General features: G+C 37.6%; 1 protein-coding gene across 1 annotated transcript in view; it reads left to right on the top strand.

Moving 5' to 3' along the window:
* OSBPL11 (oxysterol binding protein like 11) overlaps positions 1 to 23,287 on the top strand; it is an 85,837-nt gene that overhangs the window by 40,319 nt on the left and 22,231 nt on the right. The window contains exons 6-8 of the mRNA XM_070406409.1: positions 5,058 to 5,259; positions 9,768 to 9,913; positions 16,398 to 16,538. Of these exons, the coding sequence (XP_070262510.1) occupies positions 5,058 to 5,259; positions 9,768 to 9,913; positions 16,398 to 16,538 (489 nt within the window). The remainder of the gene's footprint in view (positions 1 to 5,057; positions 5,260 to 9,767; positions 9,914 to 16,397; positions 16,539 to 23,287) is intronic.

Genomic DNA, 23,287 nt, shown 5'->3' with positions numbered 1-23,287 from the left:
TATTAAAGAAGCAAGGGAAACAAATCTATTAGACTACATCTGGCCTAGATTGCAGATAGGTTTCTCGGCTAGCCCAAGAGGCCAGTCTGGTGGGGATTCAGGAGGTTATATATCCTTCTGTCTATAGGTTTCCGAATTCCTCTGCTGGATATCTTGGGGACAGATTAACTCTCAAGGTCTTCCTTTTACTTTATAGCTTTTCAAGAATTTATGAAAAGCATCTGGTGATTTTATCTTTAACAGGTCCCGAGACTGCTGCTTTTTTGTTTAAACAGTGAGATGAAAACTTCCTTTTCTCTCCTCCTTCCCCCTCCTGCCTTAGCAGTTCAGGGTGATGAATGCTATGTATTCTCTGGAGAAGAGGGAGAAGAAGCATTAAAACGCCCCCTTCTTTCCTGCATTCTTTGGTTAACCATTTGTTCTCAAGATAAGGTTTTTTAATCAAGCTGGCTGCATGTTTGGCCTTGTTTAATTTTCTTGTCTCAGTTTCCCTATTCCTCCTGCCCTGGAATTTTCCTAGCTTCTCACTCGCCTGTAACTCTATTATCACCATATTCACCATAACTGGTTTCAAAACACAATTAACCAAATTTTCAGCTTTCCTGAAATTTTCTTTCTTGAGGAACTGGTTTCATAGGAATAATTACCAAAATAGCTTTACAAATCAGTTTTTGAATTCTTTGTAAATATATGATCAACTCATTTGTTTGCTTTGGAAAGAGCCATTACCAAATTTTAGCATTTGTGCTCTAATTATATTTTAATATATACAGAGAGGAAGGGAGAGGGATAGAGAGTTAGAAACATCGATGAGAGAGAAACATCGACCAGCCGCCTCCTGCACACCTCCTACTGGGGATGTGCCCGAAACCAAGGTACATGCCCTTGACCGGAATCGAACCTGGGACCTTTCAGTCCGCAGGCCGACACTCTATCCACTGAGCCAAACCGGTTACGGCTCTAATTATATTTTAAAGTTAATTTTTTTCTAGCCAAGAATATCACTTTCTTAGGCCTCTTTACTTCTGACATCAGCACTAGAAGGTGGCTTTGGGTGGCCATTTGCACAAAGAAACATTTTTTCTCTGAAGCGTTATATTGTGATAATTGATTATGTTGCGAATATCCTACTTACTATTTTTCCTTTATAAACTTTTATTAGCTTATAATATAGAAAAGTACATAAATTATAAGTGTACATCTTTTTTTTTTAATATTTTTTTATTGATTTCAGAGAGGAAGGGAGAGTGAGAGAGATAGAAACATCAGTGATGAGCCCTAATCGGTTTTGCTCAGTGGATAGAGCATCAGCCTGGGGACTGACAGCTCCCAGGTTCGATTCTGGTCAAGGGCACATTCCCAGGTTGCAGGGCTCGGTGCAGCCGATTAATGATTCTCATCATTGATGTTTCTCTCTTTCTCTCTCTCCCCCTTACTCTCTGAAATCAATAAAAATATATTAAATAAATAAATAAATAGATTTTTAAATGGATTTCAGAGAGGAAGGGAGAGGGAGAGAGATAGAAACATCAATGATGAGCCCTAATCGTTTTGGCTCGGTGGATAGAGCGTCAGCCTGCGGACGGAAGGGTCCAGGTTCGATTCTGGTCAAGGGCATGTACTTTGGTTGTGGGCACATCCCTGGTGGGGGGTGTGCAGGAGGCAGCTGATTGATGTTTCTTCCTCATCGATGTTTCTAGCTCTCTATCCTCTCCCTTCCTCTCTGTAAAAAATCAATAAAATATATATTAAAAAGAAACATCAATGATGAGAGAGAATCATTGATCAGGTGCCTCCTTTATGCCCCCTACTGGGGATCGAGCCAACAACCCGGGCATGTGCCCTTGACTGGAATCAAACCGAGGACCCTTCAGTCCGCAGGCCAACATTCTATCCACTGAGCCAAACCAGCTAGGGCATAAGTGTACATCTTGATGTAATTTGCATGTAATCACATCCTGGATTAAGAAATGAAATATTGCCCACCTGGTGTGGCTCAGCAGGTAAGCGTCGACCCAAGAAGTAGCTGGTTTAATTTTTGGTCAGGGCAAGTGGGTTGCTGGCTCGATCCTCAGTAGGGGGCATACAGGAGGCAGCCGATGGATGATGTTCCTTTCTCATCTATGTTTCTCTCTATCCCTCTCCCTCCTCTCTCTCTAAAAATATCAATAAAAACATATTTAAAAAGAAAAACTGCAATATAAGCTTCCATTTAAAAAAATATTACTAGTACCTTAGAAGACCCTTTCATACCTCTCCATCACTATACCCTTCCTTACTACACTGACTTCTAACACTATGGGTTTATTTTGCGTATTTTTGAAATTTCTAAAACTGGAATTAAATAGTGTGTATTCCTTTGGGTATGGCTTCTTTTTAATCAACATTATGCTTGAGATTTATGATGTTGAGTGTAGCAATTCTTTTCTTTGATGTACAGTATTTAATGTATGAGTATATTTTAATTTTATTTATTCCAATGTTGATGGACACTTGAATTGATGAACATATATATATGTATATCTAAGGGTATAATTATTCAATAATGGATTCCATTTATTTAACTCTATAAAATTAACTCTAGTAGATATTGCCAGCTGTTTTTCCAAGTGGTCGTACTTAATTCATAAGGTTGGATTATTGAAAGTTAGTTCCATAGTTTATATACAAATACAATTATACACACACAAAGCACCCATATAAATGCATATGTATAGATACTTTCATTAAAAAACTTTTTTCTGGTAAGAGTGAGCTTTTTTTTCTGGTAGCTTCCATTAAAAAAAAAAAAAAAAGAAGAAGAAGTTTGCCCTAGCTGGTTTGGCTTAGTAGATAGAGCATCAGTCTGCGAACTGAAGGGTCCCAGGTTCGATTCCGGTCAAGGGCACGTGTCCGGTTATGGGCTCGATCCCCAGTAGGGGGCGTGCAGCTGATCAGTGATTCTCTCTCATTGATGTTTCTGTCTATCTCTCCCTCCCCCTTCCTCTCTAAAATCAATAAAAAATATATATATATTTTTAAAAAGTTTGATCCAGTACTATGACATGTTTTCAGGGACTATTTCATGTGTGACACACTTGATTTGCATGGTAGGATAATTTACGTCTCTTTCACTAGCCCTCTGATGTACTATATTAAAAATTATAAAATTATCTTGGCTTAGCCGGTTTGGCTCAGTGGATAGAGTGTCAGCCTGTGGACTGAAGGGTCCCAGGTTTGATTCTGGCCAAGGGCACATACCTCGATTGCAGGCTCCTCCCTGGCTTGGGTCCTGGTCAGGATTTGTTCAGGAGGCAACCAGTTGATTTGTTTTTCTCACATTGATGTTTCTCTCTGTCTTTCTCTCTCTCTAAAAATCAATGAAAAAATATCCTCGGGTGAGGATTTAAAAATAAATAAATATATATATATATATATATATATATATATATATATATATATATCTGGAGCCCTGTTGGTATGACTCAGTGGTTGAGCATTGATCCATGCACCAGGAAGTCATGGTTCAATTCCTGGTCAGGGTACATGCTCCCAGTAGGAGGTGTACTGGAGGCAGCCAATTAATGAGTCTCTCTTATTGATGTTTCTATCTTTCTCTCTCCCTTCCCCCTTCCTCTTTCTGAAATCAATAAAAATATATTTTAAAAAATAAAAAATTACTTGGATCAGCTAGCCTCTGAAAGTAAAAAGAATTTCTCCACTATAAAATTTTTATGTGAATTAAAATAGTGTCCAAAGGATGGGTAATCAAAGAACCTTCTGATCACAATCAAGAAAGTAAGTAAGCATAGTAAATTCTGTTTCATTTTTAAAAATTGGGTTACTTACCTATCATTGTTATTCCATTGGCTCTACTAGAAAAAGTGGACAGGACTCTGTCAACAAAAAGAACCTGAACCTGAAAATATTAGAAATAATTTTATTTGTGTTTATCTGAAGACTATGGTCTGAGAGCAGACCTCCAAGAAACCTTAAAACAGTGCTCTAACTTTGGAAAAGTGGGGGGTACTTATATAGGCAGAGAACTAAGTGAAAAGCACATCTGATGCTTTAGAAGTTTCAGTTAGGTTGTGTACAGTTCAGTGATTAATAGTTTTACATCAAATGGAAGGAATGTATAAGGAAGATAAGGTTGGGTTATCGTGCATGCCCCCAGGTGTCAGAGAGTCTGAGCATAGGGTCTGGAGATAAACTGCTTTGAAACTCCTTGAGGTGAATTTTTATCAGGATATAGAAAGAACAGGTACTATCTTCTACAGTCATTGATCTTTAGTGTTAAACCTGAATAGGCTACATATACAGGGGTTGGCAAATGTAGCTTTACAGTTGTTTGGATGGAAAAAGATATGCAGATTATAACTATTACAATCGCTTTATTAACTCAAAAAAAATCACAGTGGCACAGTGCACTTAAGTACAGTCTTATAAGTGCTCAAATTGCTGGCCTTCATTATTTACACATTCTTGTAGTTTACTTGCTATACTCATTTTAGCACAATTTTTTATTGTTATCAATTTCTTGGCATGCTAAACCTACTTTTGCCCACCCCCTGTTTGTAAGTCATTTATATAAATATGAAAAGAAGCAGCTACCAAAGGTCACCATCTTTTTAAAAAATACATTTTTTTATTGTTTTCAGAGAGGAAGGGAGAGGGAGAGAGAGGTAGAAACATTAATCATGAGAGAGAATCATTGATCAGCTGCCTCCTGCACACCCCACACGGGGATGGAGCCTGCAACCCAGACATGTGCCCTTGACTGGAATCAAGCCATGACCTCCTGTTTCATAGGTTGACCCTCAACCACTGAATTCATAGGTTGATGCTCAACCACTGAGCCACGTCAGCTGGGCCAAAGGTTACCATCTTTTGCTCAGTTGATAACCATTATTAAATGCTCATTAATTGAGACTAGCCAAACAAACTTAAAATAGGTTTCTAAGTTTAATATATCCTAAAAGTGCCTAGAAAGCCGAATATTGTCATTAAAATGGCAACTGTATTATAGTATTTACAGAAATCATGAGTGGGACACACAGAACTGTTGTTTTCCTTAGATGATGTCTCATGCTGAAGGACAACAAAGAGACTTGATTAGACGAATTGAATGCCTTCCTGCTTCCGGCCATCTTAGTTCCTTGGACCAGGATCTCTTAATGCTCAAAGCTACTTCCATGGCAACTATGAACTGCTTAAATGACTGCTTTCATATTCTCCAGTTGCAGCATGCATCACATCAGAAGGGCTCATTGCCTCCAGGTAAGTTATAGATTAAAGGTAGGACTTAACATTAAGGTCCAAAACCTGGAAAGGACTGCGTTTGTTGTAATACTCACTTCAGAAAATCTTAATTAAAAACAAAAAATAGAGAACCAACGAGCCTCTTTTAATGATCACTCTAATGTTATAGAAAGTCTTTTATTGTGCCCTTTTTTCAATCTAAAGTGATTTGGGGTTTAATGTCTAATAATTAATCTCTCTTTAGAGACCTCAAACTCAACATATCAAAAACTGAACTAAAAACCCATATCTCCTGTATTTGTGTTAAAATTGGTGATATCACTATTCATCCAGTTGACCAAAGTAGAAACACTGGAATTATTTCTTGAGTTTTGGTTCAGTCCACTATTCATTGTTTCCATATTGAGATATATATCAGTGATGGTGAACCTTTTGAGCTCGGCGTGTCAGCATTTTGAAAAACCCTAACTTAACTCTGATGCCATGTCACATATAGAAATTTTTTGATATTTGCAACCATAGTAAAACAAAGACTTATATTTTTGATATTTATTTTATATATTTAAATGCCATTTAACAAAGAAAAATCAACCAAAAAAATGAGTTCGCGTGTCATAGGCTCGCCATCACTGATATATATTAAAGTCTTTAAGTCGCCTTTTAGTTTGAAAAATGAGGTATACATCTAGTATTTGAGAGCACCTATTTGTTAAAATTCATTTACTAGAAAAAAGACTGTTATTGCATGAGAGAACAAAAAATGCATTTTTCTACTAAATGAGATAAATGAACTCATTTTTTAAATTGAGATATAATTGATATGAAACATTGTCTGAGTTTAAGGTATACCTGTTCATTTGTTACATAAATATTGCAACATATAGGTACATATATATGATTACCAACAAATCAGTGGTCCCCAACCTTTTTTTGGCCACCTAAGCATCTCTAAAATCCTGATGCCCTTCTCTCCTCCCTTCCCCGCCCATGACATATAATTCTTATTGTTCCAAAAGTGAACTCCTATTCCCATGGAGGAAGCCTAAAAGGCCATTAACCTGGTCAAACAAGCTTTCAAAGAACTTGGCATCCATAAAAGAGAAAAATAAAAGAACGAAAGGACAGTTGAAGTACTGAAGAAGAAATCACTAAGAAATAGTTTAAAAAATAATAATAATATGAAGTGATATGAAAAAATAGCAAATAAAGTTTCAAAACATAATAGAGGACTGAAATGCATAAATATGTCACAATTTATATTTATATACTGTAAGTGAGGCCCCTAGAACCATAAGAAATCCAAAAAATTCACTGTTAGTAACTCATTCTCGAATTGCCCTCCTTGAATATCAAATTGCCCCCCTATGGGAAATGTGCTCCATGTTGGGAACCACTGCACCAGACCATTAGCTAACACCTCAGTCGTGTCACATAATTCTCATTTCTTTTTGTGGTGAGAACATTTAGGATCTAGTCTCTTAGCAACTTTGACATATATAATGCAGTATTGTTGACCATAATCAGTATGCCGTACATTAAATCTCTGGAACTTGTTCATCTTCTAGTTGCAAGTTCGTACCTTTAACAACATCTCTGTAATCCCCCTATCCCATCATACTTTATTAATAGTAGTAACTTAATATTTCACAACAACTCATTGTTCTCTTATTCAGCTTACTCCACTTACTTGTGAAAGAAAGGTATTTTAGAAAGATACTGAGTCTCTGCTCAGGAAAGTTTACCATAGTCAGGTATAGATCCCATCCTCACATGTGCCTAAATTCAATATTTGAAGCTAAAAGCTATTTTTAATGTCAGTTGTAGGTATAGGTCAGGACAGTATTATAGAGGCCAATAAGCTAGGTGTAGTCCCCTTAAGGAACTAATAGTGCACTTGGGGACAATATGTAAATACGTGAACTATAATATATAAAGTGCAACTTAAATGGGAACAAAGTACTGTGGGAGAACATATAAATGGACTATTACTTCTGATATTAAAAGGTCTGGGAAAGACACGGAAAAGCTACAAAAACCAATTAGCTTAGGGATGGGAGAGGTAAGAGAAACAGCATTCTAAAGTGACAGAAAATCCTAAGTTGTGAGTTATGAACATGAACTGTTACCTTGGAATTCTAACAAGTCCGATAGAAGTTTTCTTCTATTACAGAGCAACACGCACATATTATAAAGAACTTATAAGCTGCCATATAATTGAAAGATGAAACAAAAATTATGCATTGTTTTATCAACCAGAAACTTCCACTGTTAATGTATTAGTATACTCCCCACCATTTTTTCTATTTTTCTTTTTAGTTTTTGTTTGTTTCACCCCATTATTAGAAACTATATGTTTGTATTTTAAATTTTTCAATATGTGATATACTTTTGGTAATGTAAGTTTTATTGACTGCATTATATTCTTTTAAGGGGATAGATGTAATTTAGTTTACTTAACTATTCCCCTGTGTTAAACATTGGATGTATTACTCTGAGTTATGAAATTTGGGTTAACTCTGGTTTAGTAGTAATTTTGTCAGTTAAATGAAATAATGTTTCCAGTTTATGCTACTTAATTTTTTAAAGTACATCAAGGCGTATAATGCTAGATACTAGATGCTTAACAAATATTTGATTAATTAATTAAATCTATATAGTTTTTAAAATTCTTAGAAATTTCATTTGTGTAGTATAAATGAATACAGTCTTATTTTAAATGATTGCTTTATGATTAATGAAGCATGTACAACAATATAAATTACCTTTTTTTTAATATATATATATATATTTTATTGATTTCCCACAGAGAGGAAGGGAGAGAGATAGAGAGTCAGAAACATCGATGAGAGAGAAACATCGATCAGCTGCCTCCTGCACATCTCCTACTGGGGATGTGCCCGCAACCCAGGTACATGCCCTTGACCGGAATCGAACCTGGGACCTTTCAGTCTGCAGGCCGACGCTCTATCCACTGAGCCAAACCGGTTTCGGCTAAATTACCTTTTTAATGAAAAAAATGAAACATTGTAAACTTTTAGGTCTGTAGAAATATAACCTCTAGTCATTTGAAAATGAAAGTAACAACTGGAAAAACTGAATTATCTTCCCACTTAAGTGTTATTATAACACAAGAAGTGAAATCTAATTTCCAGTTAGTGTTTAATCTTATACGGACTTTTTTTTATAATATATTTTTATTGATTTCAGAGAGGGAGAGAGAGATAGAAACATCAATAATGAGAGAGCATCATTGATCGGCTGCCTCCTGCACGCCCCACACTGGGGATCGAGCCCACAACCCGGGCATGTGCCCTAACTGGACTGGAACCATGATCCCCCTGGTTCATAGGTTGATGCTCAACCACTGAGCCACACCAGCTGGGCAATAATAAGTTTTGTTAAGATTTTAATTAGTTGAATGATCTTTTAAATTTAGTGTCTGTGTGCCTTTTATTTTTAGAAGTAAAGACATCTAGATAAATATATTAAAAATAATCATTTTAAAATAGGAGCAAGGTGTTTTCTTTGGAATTTTGGAAGAAGCTCCATGAACTTACCCAAGGCATTGCCTCAGTCATCGATTTCCCCAATTGCCAAGTGAAACTGAAATGCATGGTAGGGCAAAATGCTCTGGCATCCTGATAACTGTGTACTTTATTTCTCTGCAAGAAGCCTGGGGTTTTGTTATAGACTGAGTAAACTCCACACTGTTTAAAATTTCTGCTTGGTAGACTGAGCATCCCTTATTGTAGCCCTCTATAACCAAGCTTCTGTGAAACCTAGATCAGCCTCTGAAATCAAATGGAACATTTTCCATTATTGATTAGGCATAGAATCCACTTTGTTAAACTAGTTAAGGGTAATAAGAGACATTTAAGTCATTAATTGAGAAGATGACAGGTCTGTAAATGTGACTACTGTCTTTCACTGGGTCAGCTATTATTTATTCAGTAGAAGAGTTTCAATTTAAAAGTATATGGAGCTTTTTTATATGACTGAAAAAAAGAATGGACCTGTATTTACAATTCTTAAATTAGATCAAGGGGTTGGTTATATTACTTGGTTAGAGAATTGCTACTGAGAATAAAATTCAACCCAATTGAAGCAAATTTTACTGTTTCACAGTCTCAGGCTCCTACTGTAATTGTAACTCACTAAAGCCTAATTGCACGCTTTGTGATTACTAGAGGGGCAGGGTTCATAGGGAAAGGCCAACAAGTCAACTGGTAGGATGGGAATGTGGTTTATGATTCTCAGATTTGCCCAAGAAGTAAGTTCAGTCCTATTCAGGGTTGATTCTTTTAAACGGTGATATCTGCTTTCAAGTTGCAAATTACTCTTTTGTAAAACACCAATCATGGTGCGCATGCTAATGAGCTACATATGGCTGTCTTGGCAGTCTCTTAACAGGTTGAATTGCTTTTAGTCTTGTAGGCTCAACACAAAATTGTTTAATAAAATCTACATCTGCTGAACTTTCCAGATTATGAGCAAGTTTCAGGGAAAGTTTTCTCTTACTTCATCAGGAACGACAATCGAGTGGTTAGAACCAAAGATACCTTTATCAAACCACTATAAAAATGGAGCTGACCAGCCCTTTGCAGCTGAGCAGAGTAAGCCAATGGCAGTCCCAGAAGAGCAGTGTGTTGCGGAATCTGGACTATTAGCAAGGGTAAGACGTAATTTGCTAATGAAAATATGATTTTGGTGTAAAATTAGAAATCACTCAGAAGGGGTCAGTTCTCTGTTTGTTGTTAGGGTGTGCAAGTCAACCTACCACCAGAGCAACATTCTTGCAGACTCTACCTGCTTTGACTTTGAAAGTAGTCTGTTGTATAAAACCTATACATGCTGTGTTTTCATGTTAAATTATGTGCCCTTTTCAATTTTGGTTACTTTTGCTTGATAAAAACGTATTTAAAGATTGAAATTGCATGTTTTTCTTTTTCTAGAAAATAGCTTATCTCATATAAGATTATTTGCATGTTTCTCTCTTCCAATTCTTAATTTAACATTATTTACTAGATTTTATTATGTTTACAGGTTTAAAGTTTACTATTAAATCTTTTTATAGTAAGCACTTTACCAAACCAAATTTTGAAAGTGTTATTCTACTTAAAATAGCACTCAGTCTTAGGGTTTTGTATTTTTATAAAGTACTAGTTATCCCACATTTCTCAGAAGCTAGAGTATTTTATTCTATTTATAATTCCACCACTGTAACAAATCATATTGGTTTTTTTGCCTTTGGATTCACATTTGTTATTTTTATGGTTGTAATTACAGAGATAGTGGGGGTTTTTTTAAGCTCTTTTTACTTGATATTTCTCATAAGCACTTTTCCTATGTTACTTTGGCCTATATAATTAAAGGTTGAAATAGGCTACTGAATATCTAGATTGTTTTTTGTTTTTTTTTTATAGTAGCACTCTATCATCTTGTGTACTTTTTTTCCCCCCTCCTTTTTATTTGGATTATATTTTTAGGCTATATTTCTAACTAGAATTATTGAGTCAAAAGTAATGCACAGTTTATGGTAATTTGTATATTAGCAAATTACTTCTTAAAAGAAATATTTGACACAGAGACTTTTTTGTTATTAATCCTCACCCGAGGATATATTTTCCATTGAATTTTTTTAGAGTGTGGAAGGAAGGGGGAGAAACAAAGAGAGAGAAACATTGATATGAGAGAGACACATAAATTGGTTGCCTCCCACACTCGACTGGGGCCAGGGATTGAGCCTGCAACCAAGGTACGTGCCCTTGACCAAAATCAAACCCATGACACTTCAGTCCTTGGGCCAAAGCTCTATCCACTAAGCCAGCGGTTCTCAACCTGTACGTCATGACCCCTTTGGCAGTCGAATGACCCTTTCATAGGGGTCGCCTAAGACCATCCTGCATATCAGATATTTACATTACGATTCATAACAGTAGCAACATTACAGTTATGAAGTAGTACGAAAATAATTTTATGGTTGGGTCACAACATGAGAAACTGTATTTAAAGGGCCAGAAGGTTGAGAACCACTGCAAGCAAAACCTGCTAGGGCTGACACCGGGACTTCTAAAGCTGGTGCCCTGGCCCATGGGGCTCAATTTGTTGAGCATCATCCCATGCACCAAATGGTTATCAATTCACTTCACAGTCAGAGAATATTACCCAGGTTGTGGGTTCGATACCTGGTCAGCATGTGTGCAGGAGGCAACCGATTGATGTTTCTCACATCAATGTTTCTCTCCCCCCCCCCCCCCACCTCCTCTCTCTAAAGTCAATAAAAACACATTTTTAAAAAAAATAAAATAAAACTGGCAAAGGCCTTGACTTAATGAGGCAGGCAGAGTGGGCAGGGGAGAAGAAAAAAGTATATAATGCTGGGGTTTTTTCCAGCTTTTTGACAAGGTTATTTGTGAAGTCAGTCAGTAAATATTAAGCTATGTAGTTGTATATGGCAAGCCCAACGTTAAGAATTAGAGGAGACACAAAAATAGACGACAGTTCTTTTACTGAAGAGATTTGGAATCATGACACATACACTGAAAAATTGAGGTGAAGCAGTATTTTTTTCTTCTTAATTAATATTGTTTAGACTACTGGGATATGGGTATTCAGAGAAAGAGATGTACTGGATGGAGTGTATAAGAAATGCTTTGGAGAGAAATGTTCTTGGGCTTTGAAAGGAGACAAGACTTGAATAGGAGTAGTGAAGGAATCTCAAAGATGGGCGAGGAACACAAGCAGGGATACTAAGGCATGTATACTTATTGTGGAGAATGCTTGCCTGATGGTTTTGAATCCAGGTCTTACTTTTTATTAACGTGGGCCAATTAATTAACCTCTCTTAGCTTCAGTTTTCTCATTTGTAAAGCAGGGATGATAATAATACTGCATAAGATTGTTATGAAGATAAAATAAATTTAGCAGGGCACCTGGTTTATGGAAAATGACCAGAGGGTTGTTGACTTTTACAAATCCAGTGACCATTCATGTTGCCTTCTGTGTGGAATGATAATCCCTGGAGTATTGCTCCATAGAATACAATGTAAACTGTGCCCAGAGGAACATAAAAATCATGTAGAATAATTTTGTCTTAATGTGATAGATAATAGGGTCATGAGCATGCGGAGGGATGGATATGTTTAAGAAGACTGCTGTATATGACTTGTAATTAAAGTGTGGATAGAAGCTATAGAAGTAAAAGTGAAGACAAATGAATAGGTAACATGCACTTCAAATGAAAAATCAGTTGGACTTATAATTGACTGGATATAGGGTTGGATCAAAGTTGATCCCAAGTTTTTTAGCCTAAATGACTAGATAAGATTGTGGCACCAGTCACAAGCTAGGAAAGTTAGGAAGAAAGCTTTTTGAGAAAAAAAGGTTTAGTATGATTTATGAACATGGTTGGATTTTATGTGAAAAAAGGATTAAATGATTATAAATGTATATAAAAAGCAATTAGAAATGATGAAATTAAAGCTTTGGAGAGAGATTAGGACTTGAGATATAATTTGCAAGTCAAAAAACTATAAACTATAGATTATATACTCCATCTTTATCCTCCTAAATGAGAATACAAAGCGTGCTGGAGGTCAGGATAGGGACATATGTTGGAGATGCAGCACAGAGGTGGGGAGGAGAAGATTGTTATGTTTTCAAATTTTTTGAAATATTGAGTAGACCAAGTATATCACATCTAAGTAGAAAAAATTAGTACACATTTTACTAAATTTAAATTACAAGACATTAGACTTAATTGAAGCATACCATAATAGACATGAATATCAAAAAATTTCACGTATGCCTTTTTTTGAAATATGAGTGCTGATGCAAGCTGGAATATATAGAGCAGTGGAGATTGCATGTCAGGTGATGGAAGAAATAAACCCCACTGAAGCTAGAATGAAGCCCCTGGTTCTGTTGTGCCCAAGTCAGAAATCAGGACAAAAAATGGGGGTGTGTTTTTGCCGTGCAATCTCCAAATTGTATGAATTCCTTGTACTACTGTATTTGCTAACCATTCTGGTTTTGTAGGGATTTTATACATTTGCTCATATTTATTTGAAATTTGGTAATGCTTTATTTTATTTTATTTTTTTACCTTAAGCTTTTCTTTAGAAAGACATGGTTACCTGTAAGAAGAGCCGTTTTAAAAAGAAAGGAGACCTTCCAAATTTTTTTATTCATACCAGGTTTTAGAATCAGTATTAGTCAATAGAATTTCTTTTTTTTCTATTCTAATAAGTGAGTTGACTATTTTTATAAATACAATAAAAACTATATTTCTTTAAATAGGTTTTCTGCCAGATTATGCTTTATTTCTTTAATTTAATACTATTTTATTAGGAGAAACTGCAAAGTAAACTTTTATCTTGTATAATCATGTTAGGGTTACATTTGCATTATTAATCTGTGTCCTAGGTTATGACCCCAATGCAGTGGTACCTATTCAGAGGGTTGGAGAACATTATATAATCAAGACCTGTTAGGTTGTGTGTGTATGTGTGTGTGTGTGTTTTTCAACTTTTCTCAAGTGAATAATTATTATAGTTAATATCCATACATAGAGAGGGGGATAATCAGCCCCCCCACCCCCATTTTATGATGAGTAGACATTCCCAAGAATGCTTACTTAAACTATATTGTGCAAATGATTTAGGATAGATAACAGGAAATACTTCCTGGAGAGACTTCCTAGTCATTGAAAGGAGGAAGTGAGAAAGCCTTTGGAATTTCTCTTCAAGCTCATAAAAACAAAAGTAATTCTGATTTATACAAACAATAATTGTGTGGTCTTGACATGAGGAAATGAACTAGGCCATTAATTGATTTATCAGAATTTGAGCAGATACAGATTTCCTTGGTAGAAGAAAAGAGGAAAAAAGGAGAAAGAGGCAGAAGAATGGCCAGAAACCCACTACCCTTTAACTCTGTCACTGTGTTTGATATTTTGTTGTATTTTGAGAGATCATTAAGTTCTTGATTTTGTGCCTGATTAGGATTGGTTTTCTTTGCCTAGCTACACAAAATAGATTGACTTCTTGTATGATAGGATTTGGTTATGGGACGAGAAAACCAAAGGCAGAGACATCTTTAAAAAGGAAAGTTATGCCTGACTTACCAGCATGACTCAGTAGTTGAGCATCAACCTATGAACCAGGAGGTCACAGTTCAATTCCCGGTCAGGGCACATGCCCAGGTTGTGGGCTCTATCCCCAGTGTGGGGCATGCAGGAGGCAGCCGATGAATGATTCTCTCTCATCATTGATGTTTCTATCTTTCTCTCCTTTTCCCTTCCTCTCTCTCTGAAATCAATAAAAATATATTTTTTTTTAAAAAGAAGGAAATCTTGCCTTAAAAAAAGGAAAGTTATTTCCTTTTTAAAATCCTCATAACTAAATCTAATACAGTACTAAAGGCAATATACATATATGAAACTGTCTTGCATAGAGGTAGTAAGAAGAGGTACCATGAGAGAGATGGGACACCACCCCGAGATAAACATGGAAAGTGACATCTGATAAGGTTCTTTAGAATCTTGGGTAACGCCAGTGGTCTTGATCCAGCTTCTAGAAGGGTTCAGCAATCTGGAGAAGGCGCTGTGCATAAATTAGAGTCCAGAGACGAAACATAATTTTGAAAGGCATTATAGGGAGTCAGAGAAGACTTAGCTAAAGGAACTAAGTTCTCCTTGTCTCAGGACCCCTTGCTATTTATTAACACAAATTATCCTAAGGCAAGGTGGAGATATATACTTCAAAGGGTAGGTTTAGGTACAGAATCCATTGTCAGATTGGAAGAATTTGCCTATGGCTGTTCAGGTATTTGGCCAGTAGGAGGCAATAACATGTAGATTAAGATGCCCTGAGTTGTCTGGCAGCAAGCAATCATTTAATGCATCCTTTTCAGGTTTGGGGAAATGCCCTCAGCCATTCCCAACAGGTGATAACATATGTGACTCAGCCCTTGTTGAGTCCCCAAGTTCCATCAACCTTTTGATGAAACTTGCAATTATGACATGCTGGAATTGGCTTGTGGCACTTGGGATTTGAAACTGGTATTTGATGTTTAAATAGAAATAAATAAGAAATTAAGTTTCTCCAGCCCTGACCGGTTTGGCTCAGCGGATAGAGCGTCGGCCTGCGGACTCAGGGGTCCCAGGTTTGATTCCGGTCAAGGGCATGTACCTTGGTTTCGGGCACATCCCCAGTGGGAGGTGTGCGGGAGGCGGCTGATCAGTGTTTCTCTCTCATCGATGTTTCTAACTCTGTCCCTCTCTGTAAAAAATCAATAAAATATATATTAAAAAAAAATAAAAAAAAAGAAATTAAGTTTCTTTTAACCAATTATTTGCAGCTAAGACCTTATTGAGATAAAGGTAAACATTTTCAGTTTTCCAGGGGGCTGTTTGATTGACTGACTGATGGACTGATTGAAGAGCTGGGCAAAGAACTTTTTGTGGTATTAATATGGCATGAGGGCCCTGGCTGGTGTGGCTCAGTTGGTTGGGCATCATCCCATACACCTACCTGGTCAGGGTGCACACAGGAGACAACTGATTGATGTTTCTCTTCCTCTCTCTCCCTGCCTTCCTCTCCCTAAGATCAATTTAAAAAAAAGAAGAAGAAGAAGGCATGAGTAACTGCAGGATTTCCATACCCTAGGTTTCTTCCTGACAACTCCAAGAATGAATGAGTATAGATTACAGTAGTTAAATTTGATATGCACAGTCACTTTAAAATTTTACTTTTTTGGTTTTAACTTAAAATAGGACAAATATTTGTCTCAAAATATCTTGAACTTAAGTTATAGGTAGTGGTGGTATTCCCAGGCAGGTGGTCAATGCCTACAAAGCCTGAGATTCAGAAGTGACATTTTTCACTCTTTTTGAAATACCCTACTTTTGCAAAATATATGTATTTTATATGTGACATATATGGCAAGATCTTAAAAAGTTGAGCATCAGCAATAATGGTTTCATTGAAGTAAATCTATTCCATGACCAGGTGACGGAAGTTACATTTGTAAAAAGATTTTTGCCTGTTCTCAGATTGATTTAGGCCCAACATAAATCGCTTCAAGTCTGATGTTTAAACTTTTTTCTTAAAGGATGTTAATAAGCATATGTAACAATAGACTTGTTTTGCATCAAGGAACCTGAAGAAATAAATACAGATGATGAGGTGGAGGATACTTGTGACAACAAGGAGGATGACCTGGGAGCTGTGGAAGAGCAACGCAGTGTTATCCTACATCTCTTGTCACAGCTCAAGCTGGGCATGGATTTAACAAGAGTAAGTGATGGGATAAACTGTCTGTGGAGATCTTTGGGTCAGGACTATACGTGCTCTACCTGTACTCATTAACGTTGTCAGGGCTTTTTAGTCTTTATGAGTTTGTTTCTTAGTCTCTTGATCAGCATTTCTTATTTTCATTAAAGTGATTTCTTATTTTAAAAAATATCACCAGCAGGAAGTTGCATAGCAAATGAGGGTTTACATTCTTGCTTCTGTACAGAATTAAAGAGGTCCATTGGTAGACAGAACTGAAATCTAAAGAAATGGATGGTCCTAGCCAGCTTTGCTCAGTCCCCCATCCCTGGCCCCAGTGTGCAGGAGGCAACCAGTTGATGTTTCTCTCTCTGTGTGTCTTTACCTCACCCTTCCACTCTCTCTCTGAAAATCAATGGAAAAAATATCGTGTGAGGATTAACAAAAAAGAAAAAGAAAAGGATGTATAATCCCACAATCATGTATAATCCCAAAACCATGAAAGGCATTGATACTTCTACTTTACTCTTTTTTTTTTTTTTTTTTTAATTAAATCTTTATTGTTCAGATTATTACATTTGTTCCTCTTTTTTCCCCCCATAACTCCCCTCCTTCCAGCTCCCACCCCACCCTCCACCCTCACTCCCCACCCACTGTGTTCATCCATAGGTGCATGATTTTTGTCCAGTCACTTCCCGCATCTCCCACACCCCTTTTTCCCCCAAGAATAGTCAGTCTATTCCCTTTCTATGTCCCTGATTCTATTATAATCACCAGTTCATTCTGTACATCAGGTTATTTATTCACTTGATTCTTAGATTCATTTGTTGATAGATGCATGTTTGTTGTTCATAATTTGTATCTTTACCTTTTTCTTCTTCTTCCTCTTCTTAAAGGATACCTTTCAGCATTTCATATAATACTGGTTTGGCGGTGATGAACTCCTTTAGCTTTTCCTTATCTGTGAAGCTCTTTATCTGACCTTCAATTCTGAATGATAGCTTTGCTGGATAAAGTAATCTTGGTTGTAGGTTCTTGGTATTCAGCACTTTGAATATTTCTTGCCATTCCCTTCTGGCCTGCAAAGTTTCTGTTGAGAAATCAGCTGACAGTCGTATGGGTATTCCCTTGTAGGTAATTGAGCCTCTTTCTCTTGCTGCTTTTAAGATTTTCTCTTTGTCTTTTGCTCTTGGCATTTTAATGATGATGTGTCTTGGTGTGGTCCTCTTTGGATTCCTTTTGTTTGGGGTTCTCTGCGCTTCTTGGACCTGTAAGTCCATTTCTTTCACCAGGTGGGGGAAGTTTTCTGCCATTATTTCTTGAAATAGGTTTTCAATATCTTGCTGTCTCTCATCTTCTGGGACTCCAATGACTCTGATATTAGACCGCTTAAAACTGTCCCTGAGGCTCCTTACACTATCTTCACACTTTCGGATTCTTTTTTCATTTTGCTTTTCCAATTGGGTGTTTTTTGTCGAATCTTTGGTTTGATTATTGTACTCCTCTGGTCTGCTATTGGGTATAATATTCTTTATTTCAGTCCGTGTATGCTTACTTTCTAATTTCTTTATCGTAGCATCGAGGGTCTCATTAGTTTTCGTGAGGCTCTGCACAAATTTATGGCAAGCCCTCAAAATTGCGATTCTTAGCTCCATATCCTCCATTTCTGTCATGTTTTTTTGTCTCCGCATCTTTTATGCTTTCTTGGTGCACCCCCTTGTGGTCTCTGTGCGCAGTCTTGTTCTAGCCAAACCTTAATTGTTGTAGTTAACACTAGAGGGATTTGACCCCCAGGCCGGCTGGCTGAAGGAATCAGCTGTGTGGAAAACGTCTGCCTTCTGGGGAGGCGCTAATCCAGCCTTTGCCTGAGGCGATCGGCAAATGGCTGTGCGCAGAGTTTGGGCGGGGCGGGCTCAACAGGGCGGGCGGAGGGAGCAGTTATGGCCACGCTCAGTCCCCTTCCCAGAGGCTCTGCTTCTCAGAACCCTGGCAGCCGCTGCAAACCTTGGAGAGAAAGCTGCCCTCAGGTTCCAACTGATGCCGGATAATCCCGCTTCTCCCGTTTGAGTCTGGGTCCCTAGAGACTCGCCCGGATCTGGAGCCCAGAGTCTGAGACTCACTCCCGACAGAAAACGACAACAGCGCCCTCAGCCACCAGCCCGCTTTGCGCGCGCACCTCGGTACCTTTGTATTTTCCACACTGCGCCGCCTCTGAGCCTCGATTTGCTGTTCTCTTTCCTTCTAGTTGTAGAGTCTCTCTTCAGCCAGCCTTCCTGTGGTTCTGGGTGATGTCCGTTCAGTCTTTTAGTTGTATTTTTGAAATGGTTGTTTGCGGCAGTGGTCTCCGGTGTTTACCTACGCCGCCATCTTGGTCTCAGTATCTACTTTACTCTTACTTCCCATGTTGGATAGCACATTTTGGGTATTATCTATAACAAACATTTTCTGTAAAGGACCAGAAAGTAATTATTTTTTGGCTATGTGGACATAGGTCTCTGTTGGAACTACTTAACTCTGCCTTAGTAGCCATAGATAATATGTTGAATTGGGCGTGGCTATGTTTCAACAAAACTTTATATATAAAAACAGGATGCCAGATTTGACCCAAAGGCCATACATAGGTTGCAGACTATGTCTGAATTAACTAGATAGTAGGAATCCTTTCACAATATATGTGTATATCAAATTACCACAATGTATACTTAAAATATCTTACAGTTTTGTCAATTATACATCAATGAAACTGGTGCGGGGGCCAAGGAATGTGGTCTGAAGACTAGTAGAATCACCATTACCTGAGAACTTGTTAGAAATGCAAAATCTTAGCCCCCAATCCCAGACTCAGAGGACCAGGTACTGCATTTTTAAAAAATATATTTTATTGATTTTTTACAGAGAGGAAGGGAGAGGGACAGAGAATTAGAAACATCGATGAGAGAGAAACATTGATCAGCCGCCTCCTGCACACTTCCTACTGGGGATGTGCCCGCAACCAAGGTATATGCCCTTGACCGGAATCGAACCCGGGACCCCTGAGTCCGAAGGCCGACTCTCTATCCACTGAGCCAAACCGGTTAGGGCCAGGTACTGCATTTTAATAAGACTCCAAGGTGACTCATGTATACATTGAAGTTTTATTAGCACTGATCTATAGTTTTTAATTTTAAGCCAGTCTTCTCCATTCTTAGGTTATTTAATTAGTATGCCTTAATTTGTGTTTAACAGTTAATCTATGCCAATTTAAAAAAATAATCAGGCTTAGCACTAGCTGGTTTGGCTCAGTGGATAAAGCGTCAGCCTGCAGACCAAAGGGTCCCAGGTTCCATTCCAGTCAAGGACACGTACCTTGGTTGCAGGCTCCTCTCCTGCCCCAGCCCTGGTCGGGACTCGTGCAGGAGGCAGCCAATCAATATGTTTCTCTCACATCAATGTTCTCTCTGTCTTTCCCTCTCTCTTCCACTCTCTCTAAAAATCAATGGAAAAATATCCTCGGGTGAGGATTTAAAAAAAACAAACATATATATATATATATACACACACACACACACACACACACATACATACATACACACACACACAATCAGGTTTAAAACCTATATATGTCAAATATTTACTACTGTGGATTGTGTACTTTGAATTACTACTAATATTACTTTGCATTAGTATGGCATTTCAAAATTGACTTATGAAGTGTATTTCAAATTGAGGTTTTTTATGCCACTGAAATAGTGAAAGTAGGTTAAAAGGTTGTTTGATTCAGCGAATTATTCATCTGAAGATACAATTTGAATAGAAAGCATATTGCCTTTTATATTCATTAGAAGTATTTCAAATTTTGAAAAAAAACATTTATTTTCTTTTTATTTTTTTATTCTCTTAAACTTACAGCCATTATAGGAGAGTTTAAAAGTAAGTGGAGTGGGGAGTACACTTCTAGTTGACAGATGGAATACTGCCTGATTCATGAATCACTTAATAAAGCCAATTAAAGCTTAAAAGAATAAAAAGAATGGAATTAATAGCCTGCTAAGAAGCAGACATTTTTGGAATTAATAAAGAAACCCATTAACCTTTCATCTTCATCTAACATTTCAATTGGGTATCATTTTTTTTCAAATATATTTTATTGTTTTTTTACAGAGAGGAAGGGAGAGAGATAGAGAGTTAGAAACATTAATGAGAGAGAAACATCATTCAGCTGCCTCTTGCACACCCCCTACTGGGGATGTGCTCATAACCAAGGTACATGCCCTTGATCTGTCTGAATCGAACCTGGGACCCTTTAGTCCGCAGACCAATGCTTTATCCACTGAGCCAAACCAGTTAGAGCAGCCGTGGACAAACTACGGCCCTCGGGCCGGATCCGGCCCGTTTGAAATGAATAAAACTAAAAAAATAAAAAGACCCTACCCTTTTATGTAATGATGTTTACTTTGAATTTATATTAGTTCACACAAACACTCCATCCATGCTTTTGTTCCGGCCCTCCGGTTCAGTTTAAGAACCCATTGTGGCCCTCGAGTCAAAAAGTTTGCCCACCCCTGGGTTAGAGCTATCATTTTTATTCTAGAAATATTTTCATATTAGTGGTTCAGAAAAGACTGTTAGTTCTAAAATTAGTTATAACGAGTAATCATATAAGGGATTTGCTGTCCTTTAGAAGACTTGGGTACATAAGGCATAAGTACAGTGTTGTGGTTTATGAGGCATAAGACATTTGAAAAGAATGTGCTGTGATAGTAATGCAGATGGTTAAGCGCTCTCTTGGCATGAATAACTGTATATAATATACTTTCCCCACATTTGTGCCTTGTTAATTTAAAAGATGCATATCCCTGGCTGATTAGGCTTAGTGGATAGAGTGTCAGCCTGCAGACTGAAGGGTCCCGGGTTTGATTTCGGTCAAGGGCACATGCCTGGGGTGCGGGCTCAATCCCCAGTGTGGGGTGTGGCATGCAGGAGGCAGCCGATCAGTGATTCTCATCATTGATGTTTCTTTCTCTTTCTCCCTCTCCCTTCCTCTCTGAAATCAGCAAAAAAAATGTATTTTAAAAAAAGAAACCCCTAACCGGTTTGTCTCAGTGGATAGAGCGTCGAACCTGCGGACTGAATGGTCCCAGGTTGAATTCTGGTCAAGGGCATGTACCTTGGTTTCAGGCACATCCCCAGTAGGAGATGTGCAGGAGGCAGCTGAGCGATGTTTCTCTCTCATCAATGTTTCTAACTCTCTATCCCTCTCCCTTCCTCTCTGAAAAAAACAATAAAATATATTTTTAAAAAAAGAAAAAGATGTATATATAGTCCTGGCTGGTGTTCAATTGGTTGGATGTCGTCCATACACCAAAAGGTTGCAGATTCGATCTCTGGTCAGGGCACATATGGGAGACAGGCGATCAATGTTTCTCTCTAATATCGATGTTATCTCTCTCTCCCCATCCTCTCTCTAAAGTCAGTAAAAATAAATAAATTTGCAAAAGGTGTGTATATAAGGTCACTAATATTTACCAATCACGGAGTAGAAACATTCACATAACTTTTTTTAAAATGGTGCTTTTCGAACAACATCAAAGAACCTGGTGACTAAACTGCAGTCACATCCACCTCTTATCTATAATAACACTTACACAACAAATTTTTATCGAACCCCTCTTAGTCCAGACACTGTACTAGGTGCTGGGACTACAGCAAGAAAAAGAAGGTAACCATGTTTGTAGCCTTCATGTTGCGAATAAATAACATACATTTTCCCCACTGTTCATTTATTCCTTTTTAAATAATATTATGAATTTAGTATAATTAAATATTTCACAGAAGGTTTTGGAAAATAAAAGGGGAAAATCTCCTATAATTTTACCACCTTAACGACCTAACTCTCACTTTCTGAGATTCCCTTGCAATCTTTCTTCATATAATTATAGTTTATATCTAGTTTTGTTGCATTTCCTTTTTTAGATGTTTTGGTGAAATGTGTTATACACACAGAAGACTAAATAGAATGCATATAAACATTTCAAAGTGCAATGGTGAAACAATTACCCATGTACCCACAACTCAGGTTAAGTTATAGAACACTAGAGGCCCGGTGGGATCCCTTGGCCTAGCCCAGTGGTCAGCAAACTGCGGCTCTCGAGCCACATTCGGCTTTTTGGCCCCTTGAGTGTGGCTCTTCCTAAGCCTTAGGAGTACCCTAATTAAGTTAATAACAATGTACCTACCTATATAGTTTAAAAAATTTGGCTCTCAAAAGAAATTTCAATTGTTGTACTGTTGATATTTGGCTCTGTTGACTAATGAGTTTGCCGACCACTGGCCTAGCCTGTGCCCTCTCACAATCTGGGAACCCTCGGGGGATGTCAGATAGTCGGTTTTGGCCCGATCCCCACAGGCCTGATCCAGACAGGAGGGAGCCCGATCCTGTGCTTTGAGTGTCTGTCCCCTGGTGGTCAGTGTACATCATAGCGACTAGTCATTTAGGCTTTTATATATATAGATTGTCAGAACTTGGAAGCTCTCTGAATGCTCCTCCTGGTTTTAGTCCCCTGCTTTTTCCTAGATGCAACTACTTACTTGACTTTTGTGTTAATCATCCTCATACTGTCCTTTATAGTTTTACCACTTATATATGTATCCCTTAACAGAGTTACTTCTCTTAGAAAAAAGTGAATAGCCAGCACAAGTTTAGCTGTATAAGGAATGTAGGCAGTGAGAGTAAGCTGCTCAGTATTTTCTGCTTCTAAGCCAGCCATGATTTACCTCCAACTCTCAGCAGTAGA

The sequence above is a fragment of the Myotis yumanensis genome, unplaced genomic scaffold (genome assembly GCF_028538775.1).
Source record: "Myotis yumanensis isolate MYYU_CA2020_CCGP unplaced genomic scaffold, mMyoYum1.0.hap1 SCAF_2, whole genome shotgun sequence".
Classification (NCBI taxonomy): domain Eukaryota; kingdom Metazoa; phylum Chordata; class Mammalia; order Chiroptera; family Vespertilionidae; genus Myotis; species Myotis yumanensis.
The sequence above is the reverse complement of the archived record's forward strand: the minus strand, read 5'-3'. Positions and strand labels throughout refer to the sequence as shown.